Source organism: Podarcis vaucheri (assembly GCF_965113315.1).
Source record: "Podarcis vaucheri genome assembly, chromosome: 8".
NCBI lineage: Eukaryota > Metazoa > Chordata > Lepidosauria > Squamata > Lacertidae > Podarcis > Podarcis vaucheri.
This window is the reverse complement of record NC_138766.1, coordinates 77,257,968-77,283,224: the sequence shown is the minus strand read 5'-3', so window position 1 is coordinate 77,283,224 and position 25,257 is coordinate 77,257,968. Positions and strand designations below refer to the sequence as shown.

The 25,257-nt window shown below is 40.7% G+C and overlaps 1 protein-coding gene and 1 long non-coding RNA gene across 8 annotated transcripts in view; one reads left to right on the top strand and one right to left on the bottom strand.

Moving 5' to 3' along the window:
- Positions 1 to 2,012: 2,012 nt before the first annotated feature.
- LOC309539661 lies at positions 2,013 to 5,872 on the bottom strand. Its single transcript, XR_014222926.1, has 3 exons — positions 5,703 to 5,872; positions 4,878 to 4,944; positions 2,013 to 2,310 (listed from the first exon to the last, which is right to left on the bottom strand). It is a non-coding gene; the product is annotated as an uncharacterized lncRNA (long non-coding RNA).
- A 505-nt stretch (positions 5,873 to 6,377) lies between these two features.
- The window catches only part of TRPS1 (transcriptional repressor GATA binding 1), a 235,687-nt gene continuing 216,807 nt past the window's right edge, over positions 6,378 to 25,257 (top strand). For 3 of the 7 annotated variants that reach the window (XM_082235485.1, XM_082235483.1, XM_082235482.1), the window contains exon 1: positions 6,379 to 7,080. Coding sequence is in view for 1 of the 7 variants with exons in the window: in XM_082235484.1 (XP_082091610.1) it covers positions 8,096 to 8,105 (10 nt within the window). In the remaining 6 variants the exon portion in view is untranslated. Of the gene's footprint in view, positions 7,081 to 7,931; positions 8,106 to 25,257 lie in introns of those variants that run through there. The other 4 variants (XM_082235480.1, XM_082235486.1, XM_082235481.1 and 1 more) reach the window with 4 other exon arrangements.

The following is a 25,257-nucleotide window of genomic DNA, read 5'->3' as shown; positions in this document are numbered from 1 at the left end:
TGAAGTTCATGGGGTGATGGTTCATGAGAGGACCTCCTTTGCAGTGGAAAGCCCTCCCCTTCAAGGTGTGCCTGGCCCCATAATTGTGCATGTATTGGTGGTGATTCAAGACAATCCTTTTTTTGCGCAGGCCTTCTTTTAGGGAGTTGGGACAAGATCAGAATTATCCACCAGCACTAATTCTGCAGTATCATTGCCGATTTGCTTTTGCTGTTTTACACATTTTGTTTTGTGTTTTAGTGCAGTCTTCTCTAAGCTGAGAAGATATAGCTCCCATCATCCCTGACCAACGACTACACTGGTTAGGGTGAACAGGAGTTGTAGTTCAAAACCAGATGTTGAGAAGTCCTGGTTTGTTTGCATTAGACAAACAATATTTGCTATATTAAACTGCATATAACCTGACCTGGAATTGCATGGTCTGTGTGCTATAGATCCATATAAATGAATCAATAATTGAGAGAGGTTTGCCACCTAATGTGCAGAACAGAAGCCAAAAGTCTACTGATGGTTCCGGAGGAAAGAAAAGTGCAATTTATTCCTTTAATTAATTAAGATTGCTTTTCTACACACAGGCATCTGGGAGAAATCCACATGGAGTTTAGGGAGGACTTGTTCTGAATAGACATGCACAAGATTGCACTGCATACACATTTATTACATAGCTGCAAAAGAGTCGAAGGTGGCATATCTGCAAAGAGTGAACTAATTTTGCCTTCAGGAGGTTGGTTAGGCTGAGAGACAGTGACTGGCCCAAGGCCATCCAGTGAGTTTCATGGCCCAGTCCAGAGTTGAAATACAGTCTGCCTCTGCCTATGCAATTTAAGATGCAGAATCCTCAGGATCTTGACAATTCACAGTATTAATCCTATATGTCACTTTGTTTAATAACTGCTCAAACAACTGCACAGTATCCTCAGCTACTAAATTAATGTCCAAATAATAACAATAGTTATTATTAGTAATAAAAATATTCTCTACTAAAAGTGTTCTGGCTTAGAATTTAAACTGACAAATTTATTCCATAGCCAGTCAGCCGTTTCTGCTGCCGCTTACATTATCAGAACAGTTCATCCTAATATTTAATGTAATTTTCCTTCGGCCTGACTAAAAATATATATGCACCCATACCTTTGTTTATTATTTGATTACTAAGCACTTGATGCCTGGCAGATCAGAAAGTTCTGCCTGTTGGCTAATTCACATATGAAATGCATCCCTCTGTGTTGTTGCCATCGTCTTATCAGAATGGAAGAACAGATCAGACCAAAGATTCATCTTGCCCTGCAACCCATTTCTAACAGAGGAGAGTCGGATGCCTCTGGCGAGCTCACAAGAACAACAAAGTAGATAGGGAACTTTTTCTACCTTGGTCGTAATACTAGAAACTAGAGTCATCAGAAACTCTGAATGTTGGAAGATTAAAGCTGCATCAATAGGAGTATAGCATCTAGATCAAGGGAAGTAATAGTGCCACTATATTCTGCTCTGGTCAGACCTCACCTGGAGTACTGTGTCCAGTTCTGGGCACCACAGTTCAAGAAGGACACTGACAAACTGGAACGTGTCCAGAGGAGGGCAACCAAAATGGTCAAAGGCCTGGAAACGATGCCTTATGAGGAACGGCTGAGGGAGCTGGGCATGTTTAGCCTGGAGAAGAGGAGGTTAAGGGGTGATATGATAGCCATGTTCAAATATATAAAAGGATGTCATATAGAGGAGGGAGAAAGGTTGTTTTCTGCTGCTCCAGAGAAGCGGACACGGAGCAATGGATCCAAACTACAAGAAAGAAGATTCCACCTAAACATTAGGAAGAACTTCCTGACAGTAAGAGCTGTTCGACAGTGGAATTTGCTGCCAAGGAGTGTGGTGGAGTCTCCTTCTTTGGAGGTCTTTAAGCAGAGGCTTGACAACCATATGTTAGGAGTTCTCTGATGGTGTTTCCTGCTTGGCAGGGGGTTGGACTCGATGGCCCTTGTGGTCTCTTCCAACTCTATGATTCTATGAGGACAGAAGGAAGGTGGGTTTTTTTTTTGGTGATGTTTACAGCATCATGGAAAGCCTGGGCTCTTTGTCAGGTATCAATCTCCTCAAGGGGATCCTCAGCATCGAATTCAGGGGCCCTGCCTGTTGAACAGGAGCAACTCTCAAGCTCTCTACCAAAATGCTGTTGAGAGATTCATGTCACCCTGGATGCACACTGCAATCAGGTGGCCCAACTGCCTGCCACTTTGCCAGTGATGGTGTTTAAATTCCCAAGAACGTTGCAACACAACACTGTGACACTTCAGGAAATGCTCCTCATAAATCCTAATTAAGGGAGACAATAAAGCAAAATTTTACAGAACTTTCACACATAAAATTGGGCCTGGACAGGTTCCAGGATTTTTTTTCCTCATCTGCCACCCAACAGTCAACTCACTGTGTGGTTGTCATGTGCCTGATGTGAACACGGATGACCTCAAAATGGCCTTCGGGACAATCGTGTGTTGAGCAAAGGCAACCTCAGAACTCGTATTTAACTAAGTTGGGGAATAATAATGGAGAAATCCTTTGTTGATGATGTGTCTGCAAAGGCAATAGGCGTTTTAAGAGCGATGGATGTCAGTCTTACAGGCTTTTGGGGAGAATTGCAATTTATGACATGTTAGGATAAACAGTTGGATTATATTTCTGAAAAACGTGTTCCATCAGGTAAAATCGTTGTGATTATAGGCTCTAGTAGTTTAAGTAAGGAAGTTATGCACTAAAAGGTTGAAATTGTAAAACACGTTTGCTTGTGCTTAACTGCTAATCCTTCCCTGTATCTATGTTGAATAAACTACAAGAAGATGAGAGAGAAAAAAAACCACCCCTCCTCCTCAGCATTAAACAATAAAGGCATAGATGGCACGCTGTTTCATCTTGATAAACAAAGGCAGCTATGCTGTTTTCTTTCAAGATGTAACCGTCACTGGTCTTTCTATTTTGTCTCAGTGCGGAATAAGAGTTAAGAAACTAGTTTCGTTGATTTCAATGTGGCTAAAATTAAACTGATGCATAACTCTCGTTGAAAGCAGTGGAACTGGGGAAATGCTTAAATTTGGCTGGGCTGTACCTCAGTTTAAATCTTTTTGTGGTTTCCACCCCCACCCCCTTCCCGTAGAAGGGGGGGGGGACTTTATAAATCTGGCTGGATGAACTGATCAATGTTTATATTCATTATAAGTCACCCACACCTTTTGCAATTCCTGCCGCAAAAAGTGTCTCACTTTGTGGGTAACCTGGTTTCAAAGAAAACAAATAGTCTGTTAATTAAAGCAAACAAACAAAATAGATGTGCTTGACAGTACTGGACAGCAGAATAAAAAAGACCCTTCAGTATCTCGCTTTATGTAATTTATATAATTTAGATGTTTAGGGTCTCAAAAACAGATGGACAAGTACTTGAAAGAAACAATAGAATAACTGACCCATGCATATTAGAAGTTACAATCAAGCAATTATTTGAGCTCAAGAATGAGTTGGAAATATTTATTTTAGGCTAACTAAATGGACCTCATGAGGCCCTTTGTGTATCCACATATTGTGCCAATCAGAAGCATGTGCTAAAGCCTTGAGCATGAGGTAGAAATTTTCTCCGTAAATTTTTTCATAAATAAATAACTTTGCTTGTGGAAAAAGATAACCCAAAACACTTTGCTGCATCTTTGTTTTGTTTTTGCTTTTATCAAGTTCTTTGTGGCTCTTTTCCCAGTTAACTTTAGCTGCTTATTAATTAGCCTGTTTTTGATATTTGGTTTATTTTAAGGGAAAATGCTGTAGATGTCAGACAGACTATTTTAGAGGTGCTTTGCTAATACAGTTTTTCCAGGATTTTCCTATTGGAAAATAATACAGCTTGGCCTTACTATTTATGAAGTAGAGATGTGTGTGTTGGGTGGGGATCATTCTAGCATTTCATTTTTTAACCTGGCCATGTAAATCCTTAGGAGTTATTGTCCGAGTGATATGTTGGAAAGGATACGTGCATCATTTCAAAAAGTTTGTGCTTATGGTAAGATGCGTTAGTTATCAGTAATTTTACACAATAGTTTTAAGTGAATTCACATCTGGGGAAATTGGGGACAAAGTTACAGACTGAGCTGTTTGAACCTTTGTTAGAATTTCTTTTTCAAAATCACCTTGTGATGATACTGAAGTCCACATGAAAGGGAACAGAATTCATTTTTGTAAAGCCTGATTCTATCAGTGCCAGGGGCATGTAAGAAGCAATCACCTCTATTTTTTGTTTTATACTTTCCATTCACAGTGCCAGCTGACAAGCTTGTTCAGGCATATTCAGTTTGCTCCCTCGCAGTCGAACCCATGACCCAGTTAACCCAAGGGACCTACTGCTTCACCTGATTCATATTCCTGAACCTAACATGATGCTACCAGATTAACTTACTTGCATGTTGGGTCGCAAGTTACCTAGAGACAAGACTTTGTTTAGTTTAAACTAAGTATTCTAGAGTCGTCTAAAACCTTATTGATGGAAAAATGAACGCCAGTCCTTGTTTGCGTAAATTATTCCAGACATTGTCTCTGTCTAAAATTTCTTCAGCAATCGGATTTAGAGCTTAATAAAATAAAACGTGCAGACCTTGCTTCCCCAAAGAGTGCTTATAGTAGATATTAGCAATGTACTACAGTAAATTATTCCACCATTAAAAATGCAAATAGTCCTTGGTAACTTTAAATTCCACCACAGATATGAGTATTACCTTTCTTAGCTTTCCCAACTGAATTTCTGGTGATGGAGTATATAATCAGTCCTCCACATCGTGTAATGATTCTCCTCTCCCTCTTTAAAGTAACATGGTATATGTCAGATAAAGCAACTACATTTTACTTACCTCACAAGTTCACCTCTTGCCTGTGAATTATTGCATTCGTATTCATGAAGTGCTTATCAGACAAAACCTACAAAAGAACCTAAGTAAGCTTGTGGGGTGGGTGGTGGAGGAATATGAATTAATGAGTTAGTTTACACATCTTCCAGTATATTATACGAAAGATAAGCAAACGATTAATCTAGCAAAACAGGCCTTGGTTTATTTCAAATTAATTTTTGCTTTGTTTGCTAAATTGAAATATTTTAGTTGCATTGTGCGCCCCCTCCCCACCACCAAAAGGACACTTTTCAGGGAAACATTGTATATGAAGTGAAACGTATTTTGTGCGAAATAACTTTATGTCTAGCTAATAATTAGCTTTTTCATGCTTCCTGGCTGGATAATCTCTTACTAGGAGCGAGAATAAACTAGATTGCGACTGCTTGAAGTCTGAAGCCAATTTAAAATGTATTACAAAGGGGAAGAACACCACAGCAAGTAATCTATGGGGGGGGAAGGGTTCTACAAGTGTCCCACAAATGTTTGCCTTCTTTAGGCACCTCCTTGTTTTACATTGAAAATTGTTTCACCAAGAAATTTTCCTTAGAGGATTTTTTTTAAAAAAATGTCATAGACGGTTGGTAATTTACAGTATAGGGAATCTGACTTTTGTTAATTAGAAGTTTCCATACGAGAGCATACTGTATATAACTGTACACCACCTATATGATAAAACCCTTCAGGGGCTCGGCACTGCTGTTCATGCGGCGTCTTGCTTAGGGTTGCATGAAAAAGAAATGACCTAATATGAAAAACAAGCAAATGAAAGTTACTTGCACCACTAACCAACTCTCGATTTGGGCTGTTAGATGTTTTCCTAAGTCTCTCTCTTTCCCCCACAGAGCAAGGGACTTCCAACCATAAAATTGCATGCAGGCTCTTTTTCATGCTGTGACTTTTCCAAATCCATCTTTCCCAAGGCAGGCAGCTGAGGATCTGATCCCTCCTGTGGAAAGGTGAGCTCCCAAACTTGCACCAGCCCTAGACAAGCCCCCACCCCATCCCCATGCAAAACCAGGGGCAGCTCTTTCGCACTGCAAGTTCAATTCCTGGCATCTCCAGGTAGGGAACAACACCCCCCCCCCAATTTTAAACAACCGTAGAGCCTCTGCCAGCATTGAGGCAGCCAGTGGGCTGACTGGGTGCAAAAGCTTCTCTGAAAACTTCCTGTGCGGGGCATTTCTTTTTCTTTCCTTTTAAAAAATGAGGAGGGTTTTTTTTTTGGGGGGGGGGACGAGGATAAAGTCTCCCTCCTTTTGCAAAAGTGAAACCCACTCCCCCACCCCGCTTCCCTCTCCTCTCCCCGCCCCGGCCGTCAGGGGCAAAGACGTGTGAATGATGTGATTCTTCCCCGGCCGCCTTCGCCTCGTGGGGCTGCCGCTGCCGCCGCCGCTGCTGCGAATTGCGCGAGCGAGAGGAGACGGAGGAGGAGGAGCCGCCGGAGGAGGAGGAGGAGGCCGGGCTAAGGCCGGCAGCGGCGAGAGGGGACGCCTGCACTGTCTCTTTAAGGGCTCTCCGTCTGGGGTGGCGCTTTTCTCTCGCTAAGGCTCCCTTTGATATTAATAGTGTTGGTGTCTTGAAACTGACGTAATGCTCGGAGACTGAGGTCCTGACAAGCGATAACATTTCTGATAAAGAGCTGATCTCCTTGCAATCTCCAAAAGCCTCCTCGCCTCTCCTCCTCCTCCTCCTTTTTTGGGGCTTGTTTGTGCCACTAGAAGCCAGGCTCTCTCTCTCCCTCTCTCTTTCCTTTTTCATAAACATAACCAGACAGATTCAGGTCCTCCTTTGCGCTTCCCCCTTTCTCTCTCTCTCTCCCCATCAGCAGAGGGGGCGAGAAGGGGGGGGGTTGTAAAAGCAAATCTTTATTTTCCCCTCTCTCTTTCTCCCTCCCCTTCTTTTTCTTCCTGCTTTTAACCCCCGCTTCTCCCTCTCTCTCTCTGTCTTCCTCCTCCTTTCTCTTCCCCCCTCCTCCTTCCTTCTCTCTCTCTTTCTCTCTCTCTCTCTTACCCCCCCCATCCCCGCTTTCCACCTCTTCCAAAATAATCCAAGATCAACTCTGTTGCAAACAACAGAAAGACGGTTCATGGCTCAAGCGACAGTTCCACCATCTTTCAAGCTGCTCCGGTTATTATTATTATTATTACTGCTGATTAATCAACAGGTAAGTGGTGGTGGCGGCGGCGGTGGGAGATGTTAAAGAACCGGGCCTGTGGGGAGGTGGGGGGCTGGTTTGGAAAAGAACAACATCAGGGGCTGTGTTTTGTGTGTGTGTGTGGTTTGTTGGGGAGGGCAGGAGAGGTGGAGATCGGAGGTGGGGGGGAGGAGGAAGACGAGGGGAGGGGAGTGGGGGGCCGGTTGCGCGCAAATCCTTTCCTGCTTCTGGCGATCACTGCGTATGTGACTCTGGTTTTTCTTAATTTATTTATTTATATATATATAAAAAAGGATATTCTCCAAATGGTATATCGCGTGTGCGTTATGTCTGCGTGCGCAATGAGAAATCAGAGCTCCGAATCCAGGGTGCGTTGGAAAGAGGGGGGCGAGTTTGGTGGTGTTGTAAAGAAGGGGTGTTGTAAAATAGTGCAAAAGAAGAAGTAGAAGTGCATGGAGGTTTTTTTTTAATATAAAAATATTTTTTGCATTTTTTTAAAAAAATAAAACCTCCCTCCCTCTCTGCTTGGCCTGGCTTTTGTGGGTCAAAACCATGTGTTGATGCTTGGGAAATGGGCGACTTGAAAACTTGCAGTAGCCCTGTTGGTGGTGGAGTCAGCGGGGGTCAAGTTCAGCAGCCGAGGAGAGAAGGGGGAAAAAAGGGAAGCCCTTCCCCCTTGCGCTCCCTCTCTCCCGCCCCCCACCCGAAAAGAACTTCTAAAGCTGCCGGTGTCTTTCCTGACTCCCCTCCCTTCCTACGTGCATAGCTTTGATTTAATTCCTCCAACCCCCCCCCCTCAAATGTAGGAAAGGAAAGGAGGGCTGGAGGAGAAGAAGAAAGCCCAGAGATATTCTTAAAAAGAAAAGTTTTGCCAATCTTGCACCCAGAGAGAGTGCAGAGACCCTCCAGAGTTTTGGCACCTTTGTGATTTGTTCCCAGAGGAAATTGCTTTCTTTTAGAAGGATAGAAGAAAAGGGAAGAATGGGGACTGTGACAAAAATCCACTTTCAAGAGGGAGACCATCATGAAAAGTAGTAAGTTCGGGGTGGGGGGGGAGGGAGGAAACTTTATTATTATTATTTTTTGCGTTATGTGTGTGTAACTTGGTGGATGGGGAGAGAAGTGTGATGGGTGTTGCGTTATGCGTTTAGGAGATGGGGAAGGGGAGCACTCTCTCCTGGTCTCTTACCACCGACACCCCCCAGCAAAAGAAAAGGTGATGTGGTGGTGGTGGTAGGGACGGCATCTTTTAAATGAGTTTAAAACTTTTTCCCTTGAAAGGCCAGGACCCCTGTTCAGCTCTCTGAGTTCCTACAAGTTACTTCGTTTAATTTTCAGACCCCCCCCCCGCAGCAATAATTTGCTTACACTTGAGATCCATGTGGCAGATTTTCCCCCCACCCAAGGACTGAATGAATGGAGAGGTGGAAACTTCCTAATACTTTAAGAAGGAAAGATTGCAGTTGTGCTGATAGTAACTTGGGATAAACATACCGAGGGGAGGGCAAGTGGGATGGTTTGTTATTAAAAGCTCCAGGAAGAAGCTCTCGGCCCCCCCTTTTTTTGGGGGGGGGGTTAAGGGGTACTGTGCAAACTTGACACTTTCTACCCCATAGGTCTTTCCCCCTCCCTTTCTCTAATCTCTGCCTTTGATCATAAAGGGACGCTTGCTAGATTTCACTAGCACTTCCCAGGGTCGACTTGTGCTCTGTTGTTCAGGAGAATTTTCCTCTGATGTTTCGGTAGGTTTGAGTTAGTGCATTCCTTTTATTTTTATTTTAAACCACTTTCCGGTAAACAATGTGTTATTTAAGGCTTCGGTGCCTTTAGCAACTTTTTTTAAAAAAGATTGAGAGAACCAAAGTACGTACATATCAATGTAAGTTGCTATGTTTTTTCCCCAATCCGCAAATGTCAACCTTCTAAATTTCATTGACTGAAAGAGAAGGAAGGAAAGAAAAAGAAAAAGAAAGTCAGAGGCCAAGTGATGGAGTAAACACGAGGACTCATAAGGAACCTTCTTTCCATTCATCCTTTTGCCAATGAGCAGGAAGTACTGTAACAAAGTTGGAAAAAATACAGTTGAGGAAAAAGTGCAAGTGGGAATTGGGGAATCAACATTCTAGTGGACAGCTATTTTGTGTGTGAATACGTGAGCTCCTTGTGAATGCTCCTGCTTGCTAAGGATCATAGTAAATAATAATGATAGGATGGGAATCCAGACTTTTGGGTGGGACTTGCGTTTTCTTCTTCCTTTTTATTTAAACATATTTAACAGACTCTTCCACTACGTTGCTGTTGGAAGAGTTCATTTGCTCTTCTCTTGGCATTCGTGGTTTTAAATATTACACACACACACAAAAGGCAAGTGTTACAAATGGTAAAGTGCAATTCATTGGTAAAAGTTAGTTCCTGAATGGGACAAACAAGGAATTAAGTTTACAGTTGTCCTTTCTGAAGAGAAGGCGCAGCTTGTCCTCATCTTCACAATAGTCCATTAGGTGAGAAAGCTTTTCAAGCATTTTCACCAGAGTGACAAATTAGAATCTTAGGAAAAGCAAACTCTAAAGGAAGATTTGTTTTTTAATTTTAAAAAAACAAACTTTTTTTTTTTACAAGTCCCATTGCTCATGGATGTAAATGCAGGGCTTTCATGAGAACACCAACTATTTCCTGTAAATCGTGAAGCTGACAAAGCCGTCTGGAAATGATATCAACATTTTGCAAGGGGTTTTTTTTTTGGTTTTTTTTTTACAACTGTAGTGAAAGTTTGTTACAAATATAGCTAATCCAAACAAATGGAGCACTTCACTTTCCCCGCTTTAAAAGAAGACATAAAGGCCTTTCTGTTTCCTTCTTTTTAAAAAGATGTAAAAGTTGGTTAAGCTGTGTATTATAGAGGACACATCACCAACCATTAGCTTCATAGAAATCCTCAAAACCATCAGTGCCATATTCGTAATCAAAAGGGAGATGATTAAGTTTAGAGCTGTCTCCAAGAGGAGGAAATGTAGTCCTCAGCTTACTATGCTACTTCTGGGTGTTGTGGACAATAGTAATAAGAATATAACATCACCTTTTAGGGAGACTGTTTTTTTTTAAAGATATATCTTAAAGCCAGCTTGTGATAGTTTTCTGGTAATTTTCAGACTACATTTCTTGGATTAGGAGGTGATCTCAGGTAGATCAGATAGCAATAAAATATACTGAAGACAGAGCTAAAAACTTCACTACACAAAATACATTTTGGAGGTTTAAATCAATAATCAAATGGTAGATCTTATTCTTATAAAGGTATCGCATCGTAATTGCCCCCACTAAAAACCTTGCAGGTATAGTTTTGAGGTGTTTGAGCCTCAACATATATGTTTTCATTTGTGAAGTATAAGCTGTTATGGCAAGGATTTGCTCTAGAGTAGTTTGATGACATTCAAATTCCTTGCTCAAAGTAAGCACTTGCAGAACTCTGATCTAAGGCTTCAGTGAGCCAGTTTAGCCATTACTTTCCTTAGAATGCCTTTTAAAAATGCCTTTATCTCATAAAGGAAACAATAGCTTTTCCAAGTATTTGTGGAATAGCACTGTGTATAGTTTCTAACTGTAAATAACACTGTTATTTTAACGTGTGTGTGTATCAGCACGAGGTACTTAATTATTTTGTTTATTCCTATGAAGTTCTAAGAGTCTAAGTAAGTTCCACTGAGTTTACTGATTTACTTCAAAGTAAATGTGCAGTGTTTCAGCCTTAATGAATGTACCATATCTGCTGTGCTTGAAGAATGTGCCTGTATACATATAGACCGCTTGCGTGCTGCAGCTCTGCTCATTAAAGACAGTAAAAGCAAAATTGTTGAAGAGCTTCTGACAGTGGCTGCTCATTAGATTTCAGCATTCAGACAATATTTTGTTGATTGAAACCATTAAGGAGTGTCTTAAGTTTTTCAGTCCTTAAGGTCTCAATGACTACTTCCTTCTTGCTCTTGTGGTTCAAAGATAGTTTGCTATCTATGATTCTATGCTTTGTGTGGCCATTTGAAAGTGACCTTCACCTTATGAAAGGTAGAAGTGTGCACAAGTTAATAATTTCAAAAGTTTCTTTAAAAATATTGATGAAAGTGAAAAGCATGGGTATCACCATTACTTTTGCACGGAATAACCAGTGAAAGCTTCAGAGTTTGTTTTGTATGTGTTTGGATATATATACTGTTGACCTATCGATATTTGACAATTCTTAAGTAATAATCAATCAATAGACTTTATTTGCGTAGCTACAGATCTTACCTGTAGCTACAGTTGACAATCTCAATTGTCGTTTCTGAATGCACCAAACTAAACGTTGTTTAAAAGTTTATGGCAAAATATTCATGGAAGTTCATAGTTAAACGTATTCTAACATGTCAGGTTGGGAATCTGAAAAAAAGTAATTCTCTGTTTACAGATAAACCAAGTGGGAATTGGTGACGTTTTCAATGTGCTTTCTCTTGTAACAAACCTGTGGGCTATGGTCATGGGTGGATTTAAGTTCCACACCGAATTCAGTGAAACGTAACTTTTGCCGTAATGTTTTTGGGATCAGGCTGTTGGTTAAAGCATTGGCTCTGGACAGCGATATATTCTGATATTCAGATTTTTGGTTTGTGTGTAAAATGAAGCTATTCATTCCAGCAGACTGACAACTTTCCATTTGCTGTTTGCCTTTGCTTAATTTAGTTTCCTCAAGACAACTAGTAAGGTAGTTTAGATTTGTATTTTTGGCAGTATTGGGTAACCATAAATGCAGAGTTTTCTGTCCCAAGTATTGCACCTCGCAATTCACAACGTGAGTAATTCAAATATACAACTGTATTTCCCGCCCCCGCCCCTCTAAAAACACAGGAAAGTCTTTGTTGGTGAGTTTCAACCTTTTGAGGTTCTCAGGTTAAATGGAAGTCTAGGGGTTGCCTTTTTCAGGTGTTGGTAGCTATTATCAACTATTAGTATTGCTGTCAGTCAGCTAAATAATTTCATGTGATTAATTATCTACCTTTTAACTGATTAGTTAACTCTTTGGTTAACAGTTGCATATTTCCAAGACACCTGCATATTTGCAATTTTCTGATATGTTGGAAGACAGCTTCCACTTGTTAGAAAGAAGGATCATCTTTAATATTTTCCTTTTCATTTCTTATTTCAGTAGCATAGTGAAAGCAGGATTAAAACAAACAAAAACAATTTTCAGCCCCACAGATTTAATGCATCACGATATCAGTTAATCAACTTAACCTTCACTTGATTGATCCACTGATTCGACTCTCTTAACAGCTAATAATTACGGTTTTTCTTATTAATACCACTGAATAAGGTATTGATATTTGTCTGTTCCTAAATATACGTTTTATTCTAAGCTGTGAGTGTACGTGCACACACACTTTTAAAAGGGGGATATTTTTAAAATCTGTATTATGCTTTCTGAACTTCCTCCTTATATATTGTTACAACAGAGTTATGACTTAGCTGTGACAGTTTAAAACCTCCACCCAAATTTTGATAGTTCTGTGATTACTTTCAATTTAATGGAAGATGAGAAGGAAACCCAATTGTTGTTTAGTTTTATTGACTTTTGACAACTTTTGAAAAAAGTGCGTACAAGCAAGGAAAGCTGTTCCATTAACTTCAATAGGATTAAGAGCACAATGCTATGCATGTTTACTCAGATACAAGGTTTAGTTTAATGGAACTTTTCCTGGTAACTGCATAAGATTTCAGCCTGACAGCATAGACCTAGGTATGTCTCCTCAGAAGTAAGTCCTATAAAGTTCAATGGGAGTTACTCCCAGTTAAATGTGCATTGCATTATCCCCCATTGAATGCAGTGGAGCTTCCTTTAGAGTAAACCTATGCTAGGTTTATTGTGCCAGAAATCCTAGTGCAGTGATTCATTATCTGCATAATTCACCTAGATTTGAAATGGCTGAATTTAAACCAGTTTAATCCCAATTCTGTTGAAAAACCTGAATAATCTTATACCATTCTTTATGATTGTAGAGTATATTAATGCACATGGGACTCTATTAGTTCAAATAAGTGAGTCAGGGATCCAGTTTATAGTGGGCACATTACAGTTTATTAAAACAGTTAAATCACTGTATTCTAAATATTTACCAAAGGTGTAACTGGGTTTTAATTTTAGATTTACATCCACATTACTTTATATAAGTGTCTTTGGAGCTATCTATTTAGAAGGGTTTGTGGAAGTTGGTGTCAGCGGCCTGCAGCAATGGTTGTCCTAAAAGTTTCCCCCAACTATTATTTAAAATTATAGTCTACAGTTATAGCTTGCAACTGTGTGGCCCGATGCCCCACTTTTCAGCCGGAAAAATTAAAGGGAAGTGTGCGACTGGGCAGTATTCCACGGGGATATTGAATATGAATTTCTTTTCTTGGTGTGTATGTGTGTGTGAGTGGGGGGAACCCTGTAAATCGTTAGCAATTGTTCCTGGAATCATTTGGAAAGCCTCACTCACCTGAACATCACTTGCGCATTCCCACTAGTTCAGTTGCCTGGTTTGCAGCTTCTTCCGTAGTCTCTGTGTGTGAATGAATCACTGAGATGTCCATAAAAATGGTGGCTAGCTTATAAAGTTACATGGGGGCAATGTTGTGTGTGCGAGGGAGAATAACATGTTAAAGAGACTTTCCTCACCACGTGCCCCAAATTCAGCATGGTTTTCCGTATGGCTCAACAAAAATGCGCTTTGTAGTGTCGCATAATTTCCCCATCGGAGTTGGGTATGTTCTAGGATGTGAATCATCCCATAAAATAGCCTGCCTGAAGAATGTCATTTGTTAGTATTGATAACCGAAAGGAGACACATGCATGCACAAACTCCAAGGCACGCATGTGGAACGTGGGAGGGCTGCGTGTTCCTTGCTAAACTGATCATTTAAGATCATCTGGGGAAAGTCTGCTTGTGACACTGCAGCCGACATAATATCACAGGATGGTAATCCCAAAAAGGGTGATTTCTGCCATTGCCCCTTCCCTCTGCCGTATGTGAAGCGTCATCCATCAGTTCCTTCAGACTTCTTGTGAAGGCATATCTTTTTGCCCAGGCTGTCTTTGACCCGTAAGACTGGACCTTTTTATTACTGGATTTCTGTTGGGTTGTTGTTGTTGTTGTTGTTGTTGTTGTTGTTGTTGTTGTTATTATTATTATTATTATTATTATTATTATTAAAAACTACTTCACATTACTGTTTGACCGTTTTTATGCTTGTACCTCTGTTTTTATGATACTGTCATACTGTTATGTGTTAGATTTCTTTGCATGCCACTTAGGGATTTTGAAATATTAAGCGGTTGAGATACGTTTTAAGTAAAATTCTAACAACCGCTTTCCATTGGGGGGAAATGAACTGTGCTGAGGTTTTCCTTGCGTGTTCTATTCAATCAGTGTTTTTTTGTGTGTTTGCACAGACATACTCCAGTTCCAAAACTGTAGGCAAATCAATAAGATTTCCTCTCCCATTACTTTTTGCCCCCTCCCAAAACCAGATTAACGTTTACTTTCCCTCCCAAAATTTAGTTGATAAAAATATTTTAATTTTTCAAAATGTACCTAGCTCTTTTAAAAAGTGCTATAAACCCTTTACAAGAAGCTAGACACCTTCCCCTGGTGGTTTTATTTATTCAAGAAGGAAACTTTCTCTCCCTCTTTTCTTGCACGCGCTCTCTCCCTCTTTTTCTTGTTTTCTTTAAACCGACTGACGTAATGCCAAACTTTGCTTTAAAAGAACAGACAGAAGTAATTGGTAGCTTTTAACTTTTAATAATGTTCTGGATTGGTTTTAGTGGCCTAACTGCCATTTTTAAAAAAGAACTCAAGTAAAACCGGGCTTGAAGCCTGAAGAAGAAAGACCCTGTTGATGCAGCTATTTTTATTCTTGTTTTTTTTTCTTTCTTAATAAAAAAAATCATTCCTGCTGAGCTTTGCTGCGTTTCTCCGAATGCGTTTTGTGAATGCTGGTGCAATTTAGGTTATGCTAACTTCAGACTGGCTGAGAAAAAGGAAAGTGTCCCCACAAAGTTTTTTAAAAATGTTACGGCTCTTTTCGCCCCTCCTCTTTAATCAATCTGTATTAATTTCAGTTAATAATCGCTACTCTCAGGCCGTTTAGTACTACTACTTCTTCTTTTAAGCAACGTCAAAGAATAATTTACACCTGTTATTCTACAGCAAGAAACATGTGAGGAGGACAATGGAAAAAACAACTGCATGGGCAAAAGGGGTGACCAGCCTGTTCCAAAACAACCAAGCACAATTTAAAATAAATTGATTCATTTTCTCCCCACCCCCCAAGTTGCTACTTATTTTAAACTTCTTTTGAAAGTCGAACAACTACTGAGACAGGAAACAGTCGACCATTAACATACGCTGCATAAGACAGTAATTTAACTTTTTTTTTTAAAAAAAAGTTGGGGTTTTAAAAACCTATTTGCTTTATCATCTTCCACAATCACGTTTCCTCTTTCCATTCTCCCAGTTGGGCTTTTCACACCAGCCTGAGCTATCTTGTCTGCAACTGGATTAGGCAAGAGGCTTCATGGGTGAAGTTGGTGCGAGACTTCATTTGTTGGCAAATTAGAAAATCTTTCAAAAGGCCAAGTTAGTGTGTGCCAGTTTTTCCTTCCTTTAGGGGAGGCACTCCACCCATTTGATGGGTACCCCACCCAGAAGTAGAGAGCTATAATTCATGGCACTGCTTTTTAAAATGTCAGCTCTCCCTGGAGTTCTAACCCTAGTTTTGCTCTTGAACTTTAATTTCTGCGACTTTCTATTCGAGAATATTCTCATTTGTAGAAGGCTTTTGTTGGGCTGCTTATGTTAATTCTCATTTGGGGGAAAACTCATTCTCATGTGAGTAGAGCTTCATATTGATTTTAGGATTGACATGTAGGGTTTTTTTGTGGGGGAAGCTGGTACAACTACTTTTAGGCTATAAAATAAATTTAGATGGTTATTAACCTTTGATCACCCACTCCTATGAGATGGAAGTGCAGACATTCAACTCTTTGTTAATATATTTTATATATAATAACAGCAGGATCGGCAAGGCACTTGTAATGAAGTATATGATTTAAGTTGATACACTCTCATTGAAGGCAGTGAGGCAAAACTGCTTTAATTTTAGCATTTCACGTTAACTGATTTGTAGATCAGGCTTTATATAAATTTTCTCGGTATCCAGTACTTCTCTGTATTTAAATCAATTTTTTTCCACACACAAATCTGCAGCAGTTATGTTTATTATGATCTGGTTTTGCATCTCTTTTTACCAATTAAAACTGGGAAGCACTCCAATTCCCAAATCGGTGCCTATCACGCAATTGTAGATAATATCAAACAAATTTATGCTGTAATCTTGAAATAGTGTAGTGTAGAAACATTTTGCATACAGATTTTAATAGAATTTAACTGGGAGTTCTTCCAAGTAGGCTGAATACTGAGTGTCGTTACTCTCCACCAATTCTCTTTTTAAATGTTACTTAAATTCATCACTTCGATAACAGGAGGGATTGGAAAACACACCTTCCTCAAGGCATGTAGGATATACAACGCTTGTGTCTTCCCGGTGTTGGATAGTTCATATACGTGGAAGATGATACAAAAAGTTCATCAATTGTGCTTATGTTCCTGTGCAAGATTTACTTAAATGCTATGTTTCAGTTTTGCCTCAAACCATTTTAAATCACCTCTGGCCCAACAATCTACTATTTCTAGGTTCCTGAGAGATTAGGTATGACAGTTTCTATTATATAATGAACAGCAGTATTGTTTGAACAAAGGTAACATATTTTGATTTGTGTACTTCCCCCCCGCTTGGCAGTTGGCAATAGCATTGCTCTAAAACGGGGAGCGTAAATATCTGAATATATGAGACCTATAGAACAGGAGATGTTTTAAAATCACTGCCGGTATGATACATGATACAGCACAAAGTGTGTGTATATGTTCCTTTCTTATATGTACACAAAGTACCTGCACACTATTCTGGCCTTTATATGTTCATATATGATGTGGTTTTTTCAGCAACTTGTGCTTCTCTCATCTACTGTTGTAAGTGCATCCTTTTCCACATCACAGAAATGCCGCACAAGCAATGAGGCAGAGCTGTCGGCAGTTATCTGTAAAAAGGGGGCGTTTTACAGAAAATGGCCCACATTAGTAATTCTCTAGAAATATGTCTATAAGTTTGTTTCACAAGTCTGTTTTGAAAAGAGTCGTTTGGCTTATGTGCAAAACAGACTGGTTAACATCTAGGGCTGTTGTTTTGGCCCCGATAGACACAAAATGTCTTACACTAGGCCATGGGTAGGCAACCTAAAGCCTGGGGGCTGGATCCGGCCCAATCGCCTTCTAAATCCGGCCCCGCGGATGGTCCGGGAATCAGCGTGTTTTTACACGAGTAGAATGTGTCCTTTTATTTAAAATGCATCTCTGGGTTATTTGTGGGGCTTGCCTGGTGTTTTTAGATGAGTAGAATGTGTGCTTTTATTTAAAATGTATCTTTGGGTTATTTGTGGGGCATCAGAATTCATTCATCCCCCCCCCAAAAAAAAATATAGTCTGGTCCACCACAAGGTCTGAGGGACAGTGGACCAGCCCCCTGTTGAAAAAGTTTGCTGACCCCTGCACTAGGCAAATAAATTAACATTTTCTGACACCTTCACAGGCAAAAATGTGTGAAAAGTGATTAGTTTTTCCCTTTGCCCTGAAGGTCATATAGCTCTGGCTCCACTGGACAAATTGGAAGAGTGAATACAAGAACGGACAGCAGTCTCTAGCCATGTTCTGCCACCCAAATTCCAGATGTTCAGATCTTCGAGTGTCTCTAGTTATGGTAGGGGACATACATATATGCCGAAGATCTCTTTATCAAAAGACCTAGCCCTAATGTGTCAGTGGTCTTTGAACTATAGAGTGCATCAGTATTATTTGGGGGCTTGAATATTGTGTACCTTCTTGTGCATGTGATAGGATTTAATTCTATGGATGCTGAATGAACATTTTGTAGGAATGTTTCTATATTTTTATGGTAAATATTATGAAAATGAAAAAGTGCTAACCACCACAGTATTGCATCCCTCAGTTTGGACCAGTTGGTGGTTCAGGTTTGGATTAATTTGCTGGTACTTAAATGAAATTCTCTTTAATGAAATGTTTGCACATTGTGCATGTCCCCAAACACCCTCTTTCCTTGTTATGTAAACAGTTCAGATGCTATATTACATGTGTAAACATAACACTATATCAAGCACATATTTTTTTAAAAAAGTGCTACGAGCTACTTAGTTTCTTTTTAAAAGCATTTTAATAAATATTATAGTATTTTGTTGCAGGCACAATTTTGACAGCAGTTGTTTAGCTGCAAGCAGGATCTTCAGTAAAACAGAAAAATAACCTGTTGTTTTCATCCTACGGTGCCTTGCTTGAATTGGGCTATGGATTGTTTAGTTCCAGGAAGCCGTTTTCGAAAAACTTTTTGGAGTCCAGTGTGGGCTGGTTTGGGTGACAGTCCTGTTAAGTTCCACATTTAAATCTGAGATGAATGAACTCATTCATCTGATCTGTAGTCTCACACCTAATCCCCCCCCCCCCCATATTTAACTGTCAAATTGCACTATTTAAAAAAAACCTATTGTTTGTTAGAATGTTACATGGCATGAATAGTGCTGGATATGACTCCTTTTCAACCCCCAGCCCCCAAAGCGTTAATCGATAATCCCTCTCTTTCCTTTCACCCCCCCTAAAATTATTTTGTTTTTAAGATGTCTGTTTGCAGTGCTGCAGCAGTGTTGAAACACAGTAGTTCGGTTTATTTCCATCAGGAATCAATGATGTGGCATTTTTCATTTTATATAGGTACTACTCTCTCATCCACAGAGCATGCTATATATTTTGTGTTCACTCGCTCGTTATGCCTCCATTTTTATCCTTGCTTCTCTCTCATGTCTTTTTATGCTGTGTGTATATAAACACAGGGCATGTCCCTTCTAAAAATACATGCAAATTAAGTTCCCTTAAGTGTTGCACCTTTTTTTTTTTTACACAGAAAACCCCAGTGTTTGTTTTGCTGTTTATGAGGCTTTAATATGTTCAAAGTGTTTATTGTGATGTAACGAGAATTCTGACACAGATACTAGTGGGCAGGGAAGGGATGGGGGGGGAGACACACCCTCAAGTTCCACTTTTACTCATGACTAGTTTTGTAAGGTCATTGCGACGAGGTTGTTTGTCAGCTCTGGAAAAATTTAGAAATCTAAGCAGATACTCAGTTCACTTACTTTAGAGCTGTTTGTGCCATTGGGATAAAAACGTTAAAAGGTAATGGATTTGGTGTTTGGGTTTGATTTGGCTGTCTGAATTCTTTTATGCATGTTTGGGTGTGATAAAGATAGCTTGGTTAAGGGTAGAAAAAAACGATTTAATGTCTTAATCTAAGGTTAGGATTAGTCTTTTATAGCTTAAGCAACTGGTGGCACCTTAAAGCATTTCATCAGATGCGTGAAGGATTATATATTACGTATCTGACGAAGTGGATTGTGGTCCGTGAAAACATATGCCGTAATAAATTTGTTGGTCTTTATGGTGCCGCGAGACTCTGTGTTACAAGTGTTATGGGTTGTTCAGTGTGCGTTTAAATGAAGACCCAAATGTTGGGTTGGCCCACCGGCTAAAGTGGAAAAAGGATATTTTTCTATTTTCACTCGCTAGTTTGTGCCACTAAATTGTGCTGAAAGTGCTCAACTTGTTTTCTGGAACTCCCTTAAGGGTTTTCCATTCTGTTTTTGTTAGCTGCTTCCCATTTTCACCTAGGGACGTGGGTGGCGCTGTGGGTTAAACCACAGAGCCTAGGACTTGCCAATCAGAAGGTCGGCGGTTCGAATCCCCGTGACAGGGTGAGCTCCCGTTGTTCGGTCCCTGCTCCTGCCAACCTAGCAGTTCGAAAGCCCCTCAAAGTGCAAGTAGATAAATAGGCACCACTCCGGCGGGAAGGTAAACAGTGTTTCCGTGCGCTGCTCTGGTTTGCCAGAAGCGGCTTACTCATGCTGGCCACATGACCCGGAAGCTGTACGCCGGCTCCCTCAGCCAATAAAGCGAGATGAGCACCGCAACCCCAGAGTCGGTCACGACTGGACCTAATGGTCAGGGGTCCCTTAACTTTCCCATTTTCACTATTGCTTGTAGCAGGCTCCTGGAGAGTTTGTCTGGGCCCCACGGTGGGAGTTAGAATAAAGTTATGAACTCAAAGAAAAGCAGCTGGTCCCTGGGGGGGGGGGTCAGCCAGCTTAGTCCTCCAAGATCCGGGGCAAGTGTACCCAACTGTCCTGATCTTCGGCTGGTAGGAATCCTGTCAGAGTACTTTCTAGGTGACTCTCAGATGATCTGTCTAGCCCTAGTGGTGCCTTGTACTACACTCACTGCTAAAACCATGGGAAATGAGTTTTGAGGCCTTCCAACACATCAACCCTCTATTTCAATATATGTTGGCTTAATCAAGACTGCTGTCTCAGCAAACCTATATTCGGTGTGAAATAAAATTCATTTCAGTAAATCTGTATCGTATTTCCAAACATGCCAGACTGGGTGTGGATGTGATACAGTGGTGCCCCGCAAGACGAATGCCTCGCAAGACGGAAAACTTGCTAGACGAAAGGGTTTTCCGTTTTTTGAGCTGCTTTGCAAGACGAATTTCCCTATGGGCTTGCTTCGCATGACGAAAAACGAAACCATCTTGCAAGTTTGTTTCCTTTTTCATAACACCGTTAATACAGTTGCGACTTGACTTCGAGGAGCAACCCATAGAACGTGGTGTGGTAGCCTTTTTTGAGGTTTTTGAAGACTTTGGTGATTTTTGAAGCTTTTCCAAAACTTCTTTTAAACTTTTAAAACATTTTTTTGGGGGGGGGGTTTGGATTTTGGGTTGGGGTGTTTGGAATTCAAGGACTTGGTGTTGGGGAGGGGTTTGCAAGAATCTGGAAGCTTGTGTGTTTTTTTCCTGCATTTTTATGATTTTCTGTGACCATTGGGCCACTCTGCTGTTTTTTTAAAAAAATTCTGGATTTGAATTTCTGTGTGGTGGGTGGCTGGGGGGACAGTTGAGGAGGGGGTTCTTCAGCAAGAAGCAAAGAGTGGAAGAGGAACCTTCTTCGAGTTGTCCCCCAGAGTCTTAGAAAATGTACTGTACACTTTGTTGATTTTTAAATGTTTTTCTGTCATGTTTAGAAACTTAATTTATTGTTCCTTCAATTTTTGAAATGCTTTTTACAGTATGTGTGACTTTAAAGAGCACTTAATAAACTCTTGTTGTACCAAATTTGGCTTTGTTTGGACTTTTTTTGACCATAGGAATGCATTAATTGAATTTCAATGCATTCCTATGGGATTTCGTGCTTCGCAAGATGAAAAATTCGCTAGACGAAAAAACTTGCGGAACAAATTAATTTCGTCTTGCGAGGCATCACTGTATTAGTAGTGCAATACTATACATGTGTATTCAGAAGTAAGTCTTGCTGCTTTCAGTGGGGTTTGCTCTTAGGTAAGTGTATATGTGACTGTGGCATAAGGAGTGTGGCACGTTAAAACTGTTAAAGAGATGTAGCGTCAGGTCAGTGCATGTCAGAATTACCCACAGAATGCCAAGTTTCCTTCTTAACAGCAAATAACTAGTGCTGCTTTGCTCTTGTTTTATGGAAATGAGTGTGATTGCTCAGCTGAAGTAAAGTGTGATGAATGAATAGAATATGCTCTTCACAGTTTTAGTGCCCATTGGGAGAAGTTGGTATAGGCAAGGAAGCTGGTTTCTAACCAAGAGTCTTGGGAACATAGGAAACTGCCTTATAGCAAGTCAGATTACTGGTCCCCATAGCTCAGTAATTTCTGCACAGGTTGGCAACAGCTCTCCAGGGTTTCTGACGGGGGATATTCTCTGTCCTACCTGGAACCTCCTGCAAGCAAAGCTACCAGTGTTAGAAACTGAGATATGAAAGCTAGGAGCTGAATGGCACCTTAAACCTAGGTTATGGGCGCAACAACGGAATGTCTAGGCATGCTTTTTTAATAACAAGAATACAAAGCTGTAAATGAATGAACTGCAACTAAAATATTTTGTTCATTTTTCACATGGTCTAGTCCTTCCCCTCCCCACCCACCCCTGTTATTCTTAAGAGGGTTTCCAGTCTTCAGAGAGTAGCTGGAAGTGGGGAGGCAGAAAAAGGCCCTCCTTTTCTTCCACTCTGCAGTTTTAATCTGAAATCTTAGGTGCAATATTGCGCCCAGAGCTCAGAAACTGCTCGCGCTAATGAAATTCCTTGTGCCTAGAATGTGCCTAGAACAATGGGAGTTTTTAACACTGGAAGCTACTGCTCTCCAATTGAGCTACACCCTTCACCGAACAACTGATGTACGCTGAAGGGTGGGAGGAGTTTTCAAAACAACTGTTGTTTGGGTAAAATAGTTTTCATAGGATATTATTGGGCATCCATCTTCTAATGCTGCCTTTCTCAACCTGTGGCTCCCCAGATGATGTTGAACTACAACTCTCATCACCCCTAGCTAGCAAGGCCAGAGCTCAGGGATGATGGGAGTTGTAGTCCAACAACATTTGGGGACCCACAGGTTGAGAACCACTGTCAGGCGGGACACGATCCAGTCTTGTTTGGTGAGCTGCAGTGGGAGCAGTAGTGGTCAGTGCTATCCTTTGGTAGAATGGGGTGAAGAGTATAGAGCCCTGATATCTTGCCAAATATCACCACTGCGTCTTGCCAGCAATATTACTGTTGGGATTCAGCGACTCCTTTGGATCACTGACAGCTTGTTTAGCTTCTTTATCACTTTCTGTGAAGGTGCAGAGGGGAATCTTCCTCTAAACTTGACTGCTACGATAATCTAGGGAGATACTTGCCACTTACTTTTATCAAGCCCTGGCAACTTAACCCGGCTTTCAAAAACAACTTTTACTCCAGTCTTCTTGTAATAAGAGCTTTGCTGGATCAGACCAAGAGTTCCCAAAAGTGGTAATCCGGAACCAATTTTGGGTAGCTTACAAGTAGGAAATGAAAGCAACCACTCTTTCCCCCATGGTTTGTTTCCTTACAAATGGTGATTCTTTAAATAGATTAATTTCCCACCTTTCTTCAATAGAGCTCGAGGTGACATACAGAGAGTTCCTAGGCAGTCTCATCCCAAGTGTTGCCCAGCCCTAGATCTGGCTTGGCTTCAGGGAGTTTTCTGAATCATCTACTTTCAAACTCTATGAACACAGTGGCTCAGTTTGGGTAATCTGACTAATAGCTGTTGGTGGACTTGTTCTCTCTCTCCTTTATTATGGGTTTCATCTTATTCAGTGTAGTGCCTAAATCTCAAGTTAGTTGCACGGAGCATTCTTTCAAGCCATTCTGTGAGCTGGGAGTTCACAGTAGTGTAGTTCAGAAGCTAAGAACGTTGAATATACCCAGTTCAAATCTTAACACCAATCATTAACTTGCTCAGGCTGCCGCCCTGCATCTAATTATTTGGGACTAAGTCTTCCTGGAATCAGTAGGGTTTACTTTTGAATCAACATGCCTGCGAACAGGCTGTGTTGCCTTGGGCCAACTATTATATCTCAGCTTTGGCTCCAGCCTTCTTTATAGGGTTACCAATACTGCCCAAAACTGTCATCCAGTTTTACCTTGTGTGAAACAGGCTTCCATTTTCCTGCCGCATTCTCAGAGCACTTTAAAAGTAATTTGGAATTTCTTTAGAATTTTGGTTGGCATGTGGTTCTGAGCTTACCTTATCACTGCAAGGTGCCCCTTTCCAGGATATATTTCTCCAGCACTCAGCAGCCTCCTTTGCTGCCTACCCTTCTTGATCTGAAAAAAGCCCCATGGAAAGCTTGGGCTCCCTGGACTTTAAATTGAAGTGTTGGGACTTGGGAAGGCTGGAGAGTGCTGGTGAGATGATTTGTAGAATGAAAGAAAAGTGATTTGCAAACACCAGTCAGCCACCCCAAAGTTAAGGAAAATGTGGCAAAAACCATGCGCTCCATAAGGATTTCACAGAAACATTTTCTCCCATTTGAAAAATCTCAAGTGTAATTTATTTCCTCTTTGATTGAATGGTAAAGGTAAAAAAAGGTAAAGGACCCCTGGATGGTTAAGTCCAGTCAAATTTGACTACGGGGTGCGGTGCTCATCTCTGCTTTCAGGCCGAGGGACCTGGTGTTTGTCCGCAGACAGCTTTTTTTGGGGTCATGTGGCCAGCATGACTAAACCGCATCTAAAATGTGGGAGAATTTTTCAGCACAGCACTAAGTGTTAGAGCTTGCAGATGCGTTGCTTAACACTAAACAGCAGTTTAGAGCTATGTGGGTGAGCCCCAATGCACAAAGTCTTCCAAACTTTTCTTCCATGCCACCATGGGAGGAGAACATTGCTGGAGTATATTTTCACTTTTAAGGAATCTCCACTTACTATTCCATTTGAACCAAGGATCCTGGTTTAAAATAAAGATTAACTTCATAATTAGCTTCATAATCTACGATTTCAAGTTGGCTTCCTATGACGCAAGAGTTTGTTTTAATAAAGTTCCTTGATTCAAATGCAACACTAAATATATTGGGCTCATGGGAACAAGATAGGAAAAGTGGGGTGCACGTAAGCTTGATGCTTTGCTTTAGACCGTTAAGACCCTTTCACATAATATCATAGTTTACCCATGGTTTAGTGCTGCATGTGGACGTATCCATTGTAACATAATTTGGACGTTACAAATGCTAGGTATTATTGCTGCTGCGATCAAACCTCAGTTGTCGAACGTAATCCGTTCTGGGAGTCCGTTTGACTCCAGAAACATTAGACAACTGAGACGCGGCTTCTGATTCGTTTCAAGAACTTCTTGCACTCAAGAGGAAGCTGTGTCGGACGTTTGGGTTCCAAAAAACATTCGAAAACTAGAGCATTTACTTCCGGGTTTTTGGTGTTTGGGAGCCGAAATGTTCGAAAACGGAGCCATTCAAGAACCGAGGTTTGACTGTATTTCTTTCCAGTTGCATTGTTCTTAATGGCCCAGGCAAATGAAGAGATAAATGGTATCAGTTGGAAATTAATCTTGAAGGATTGTAAATAAATTCAGTAATGAAAGATGTGTTGTGAATGGGCTA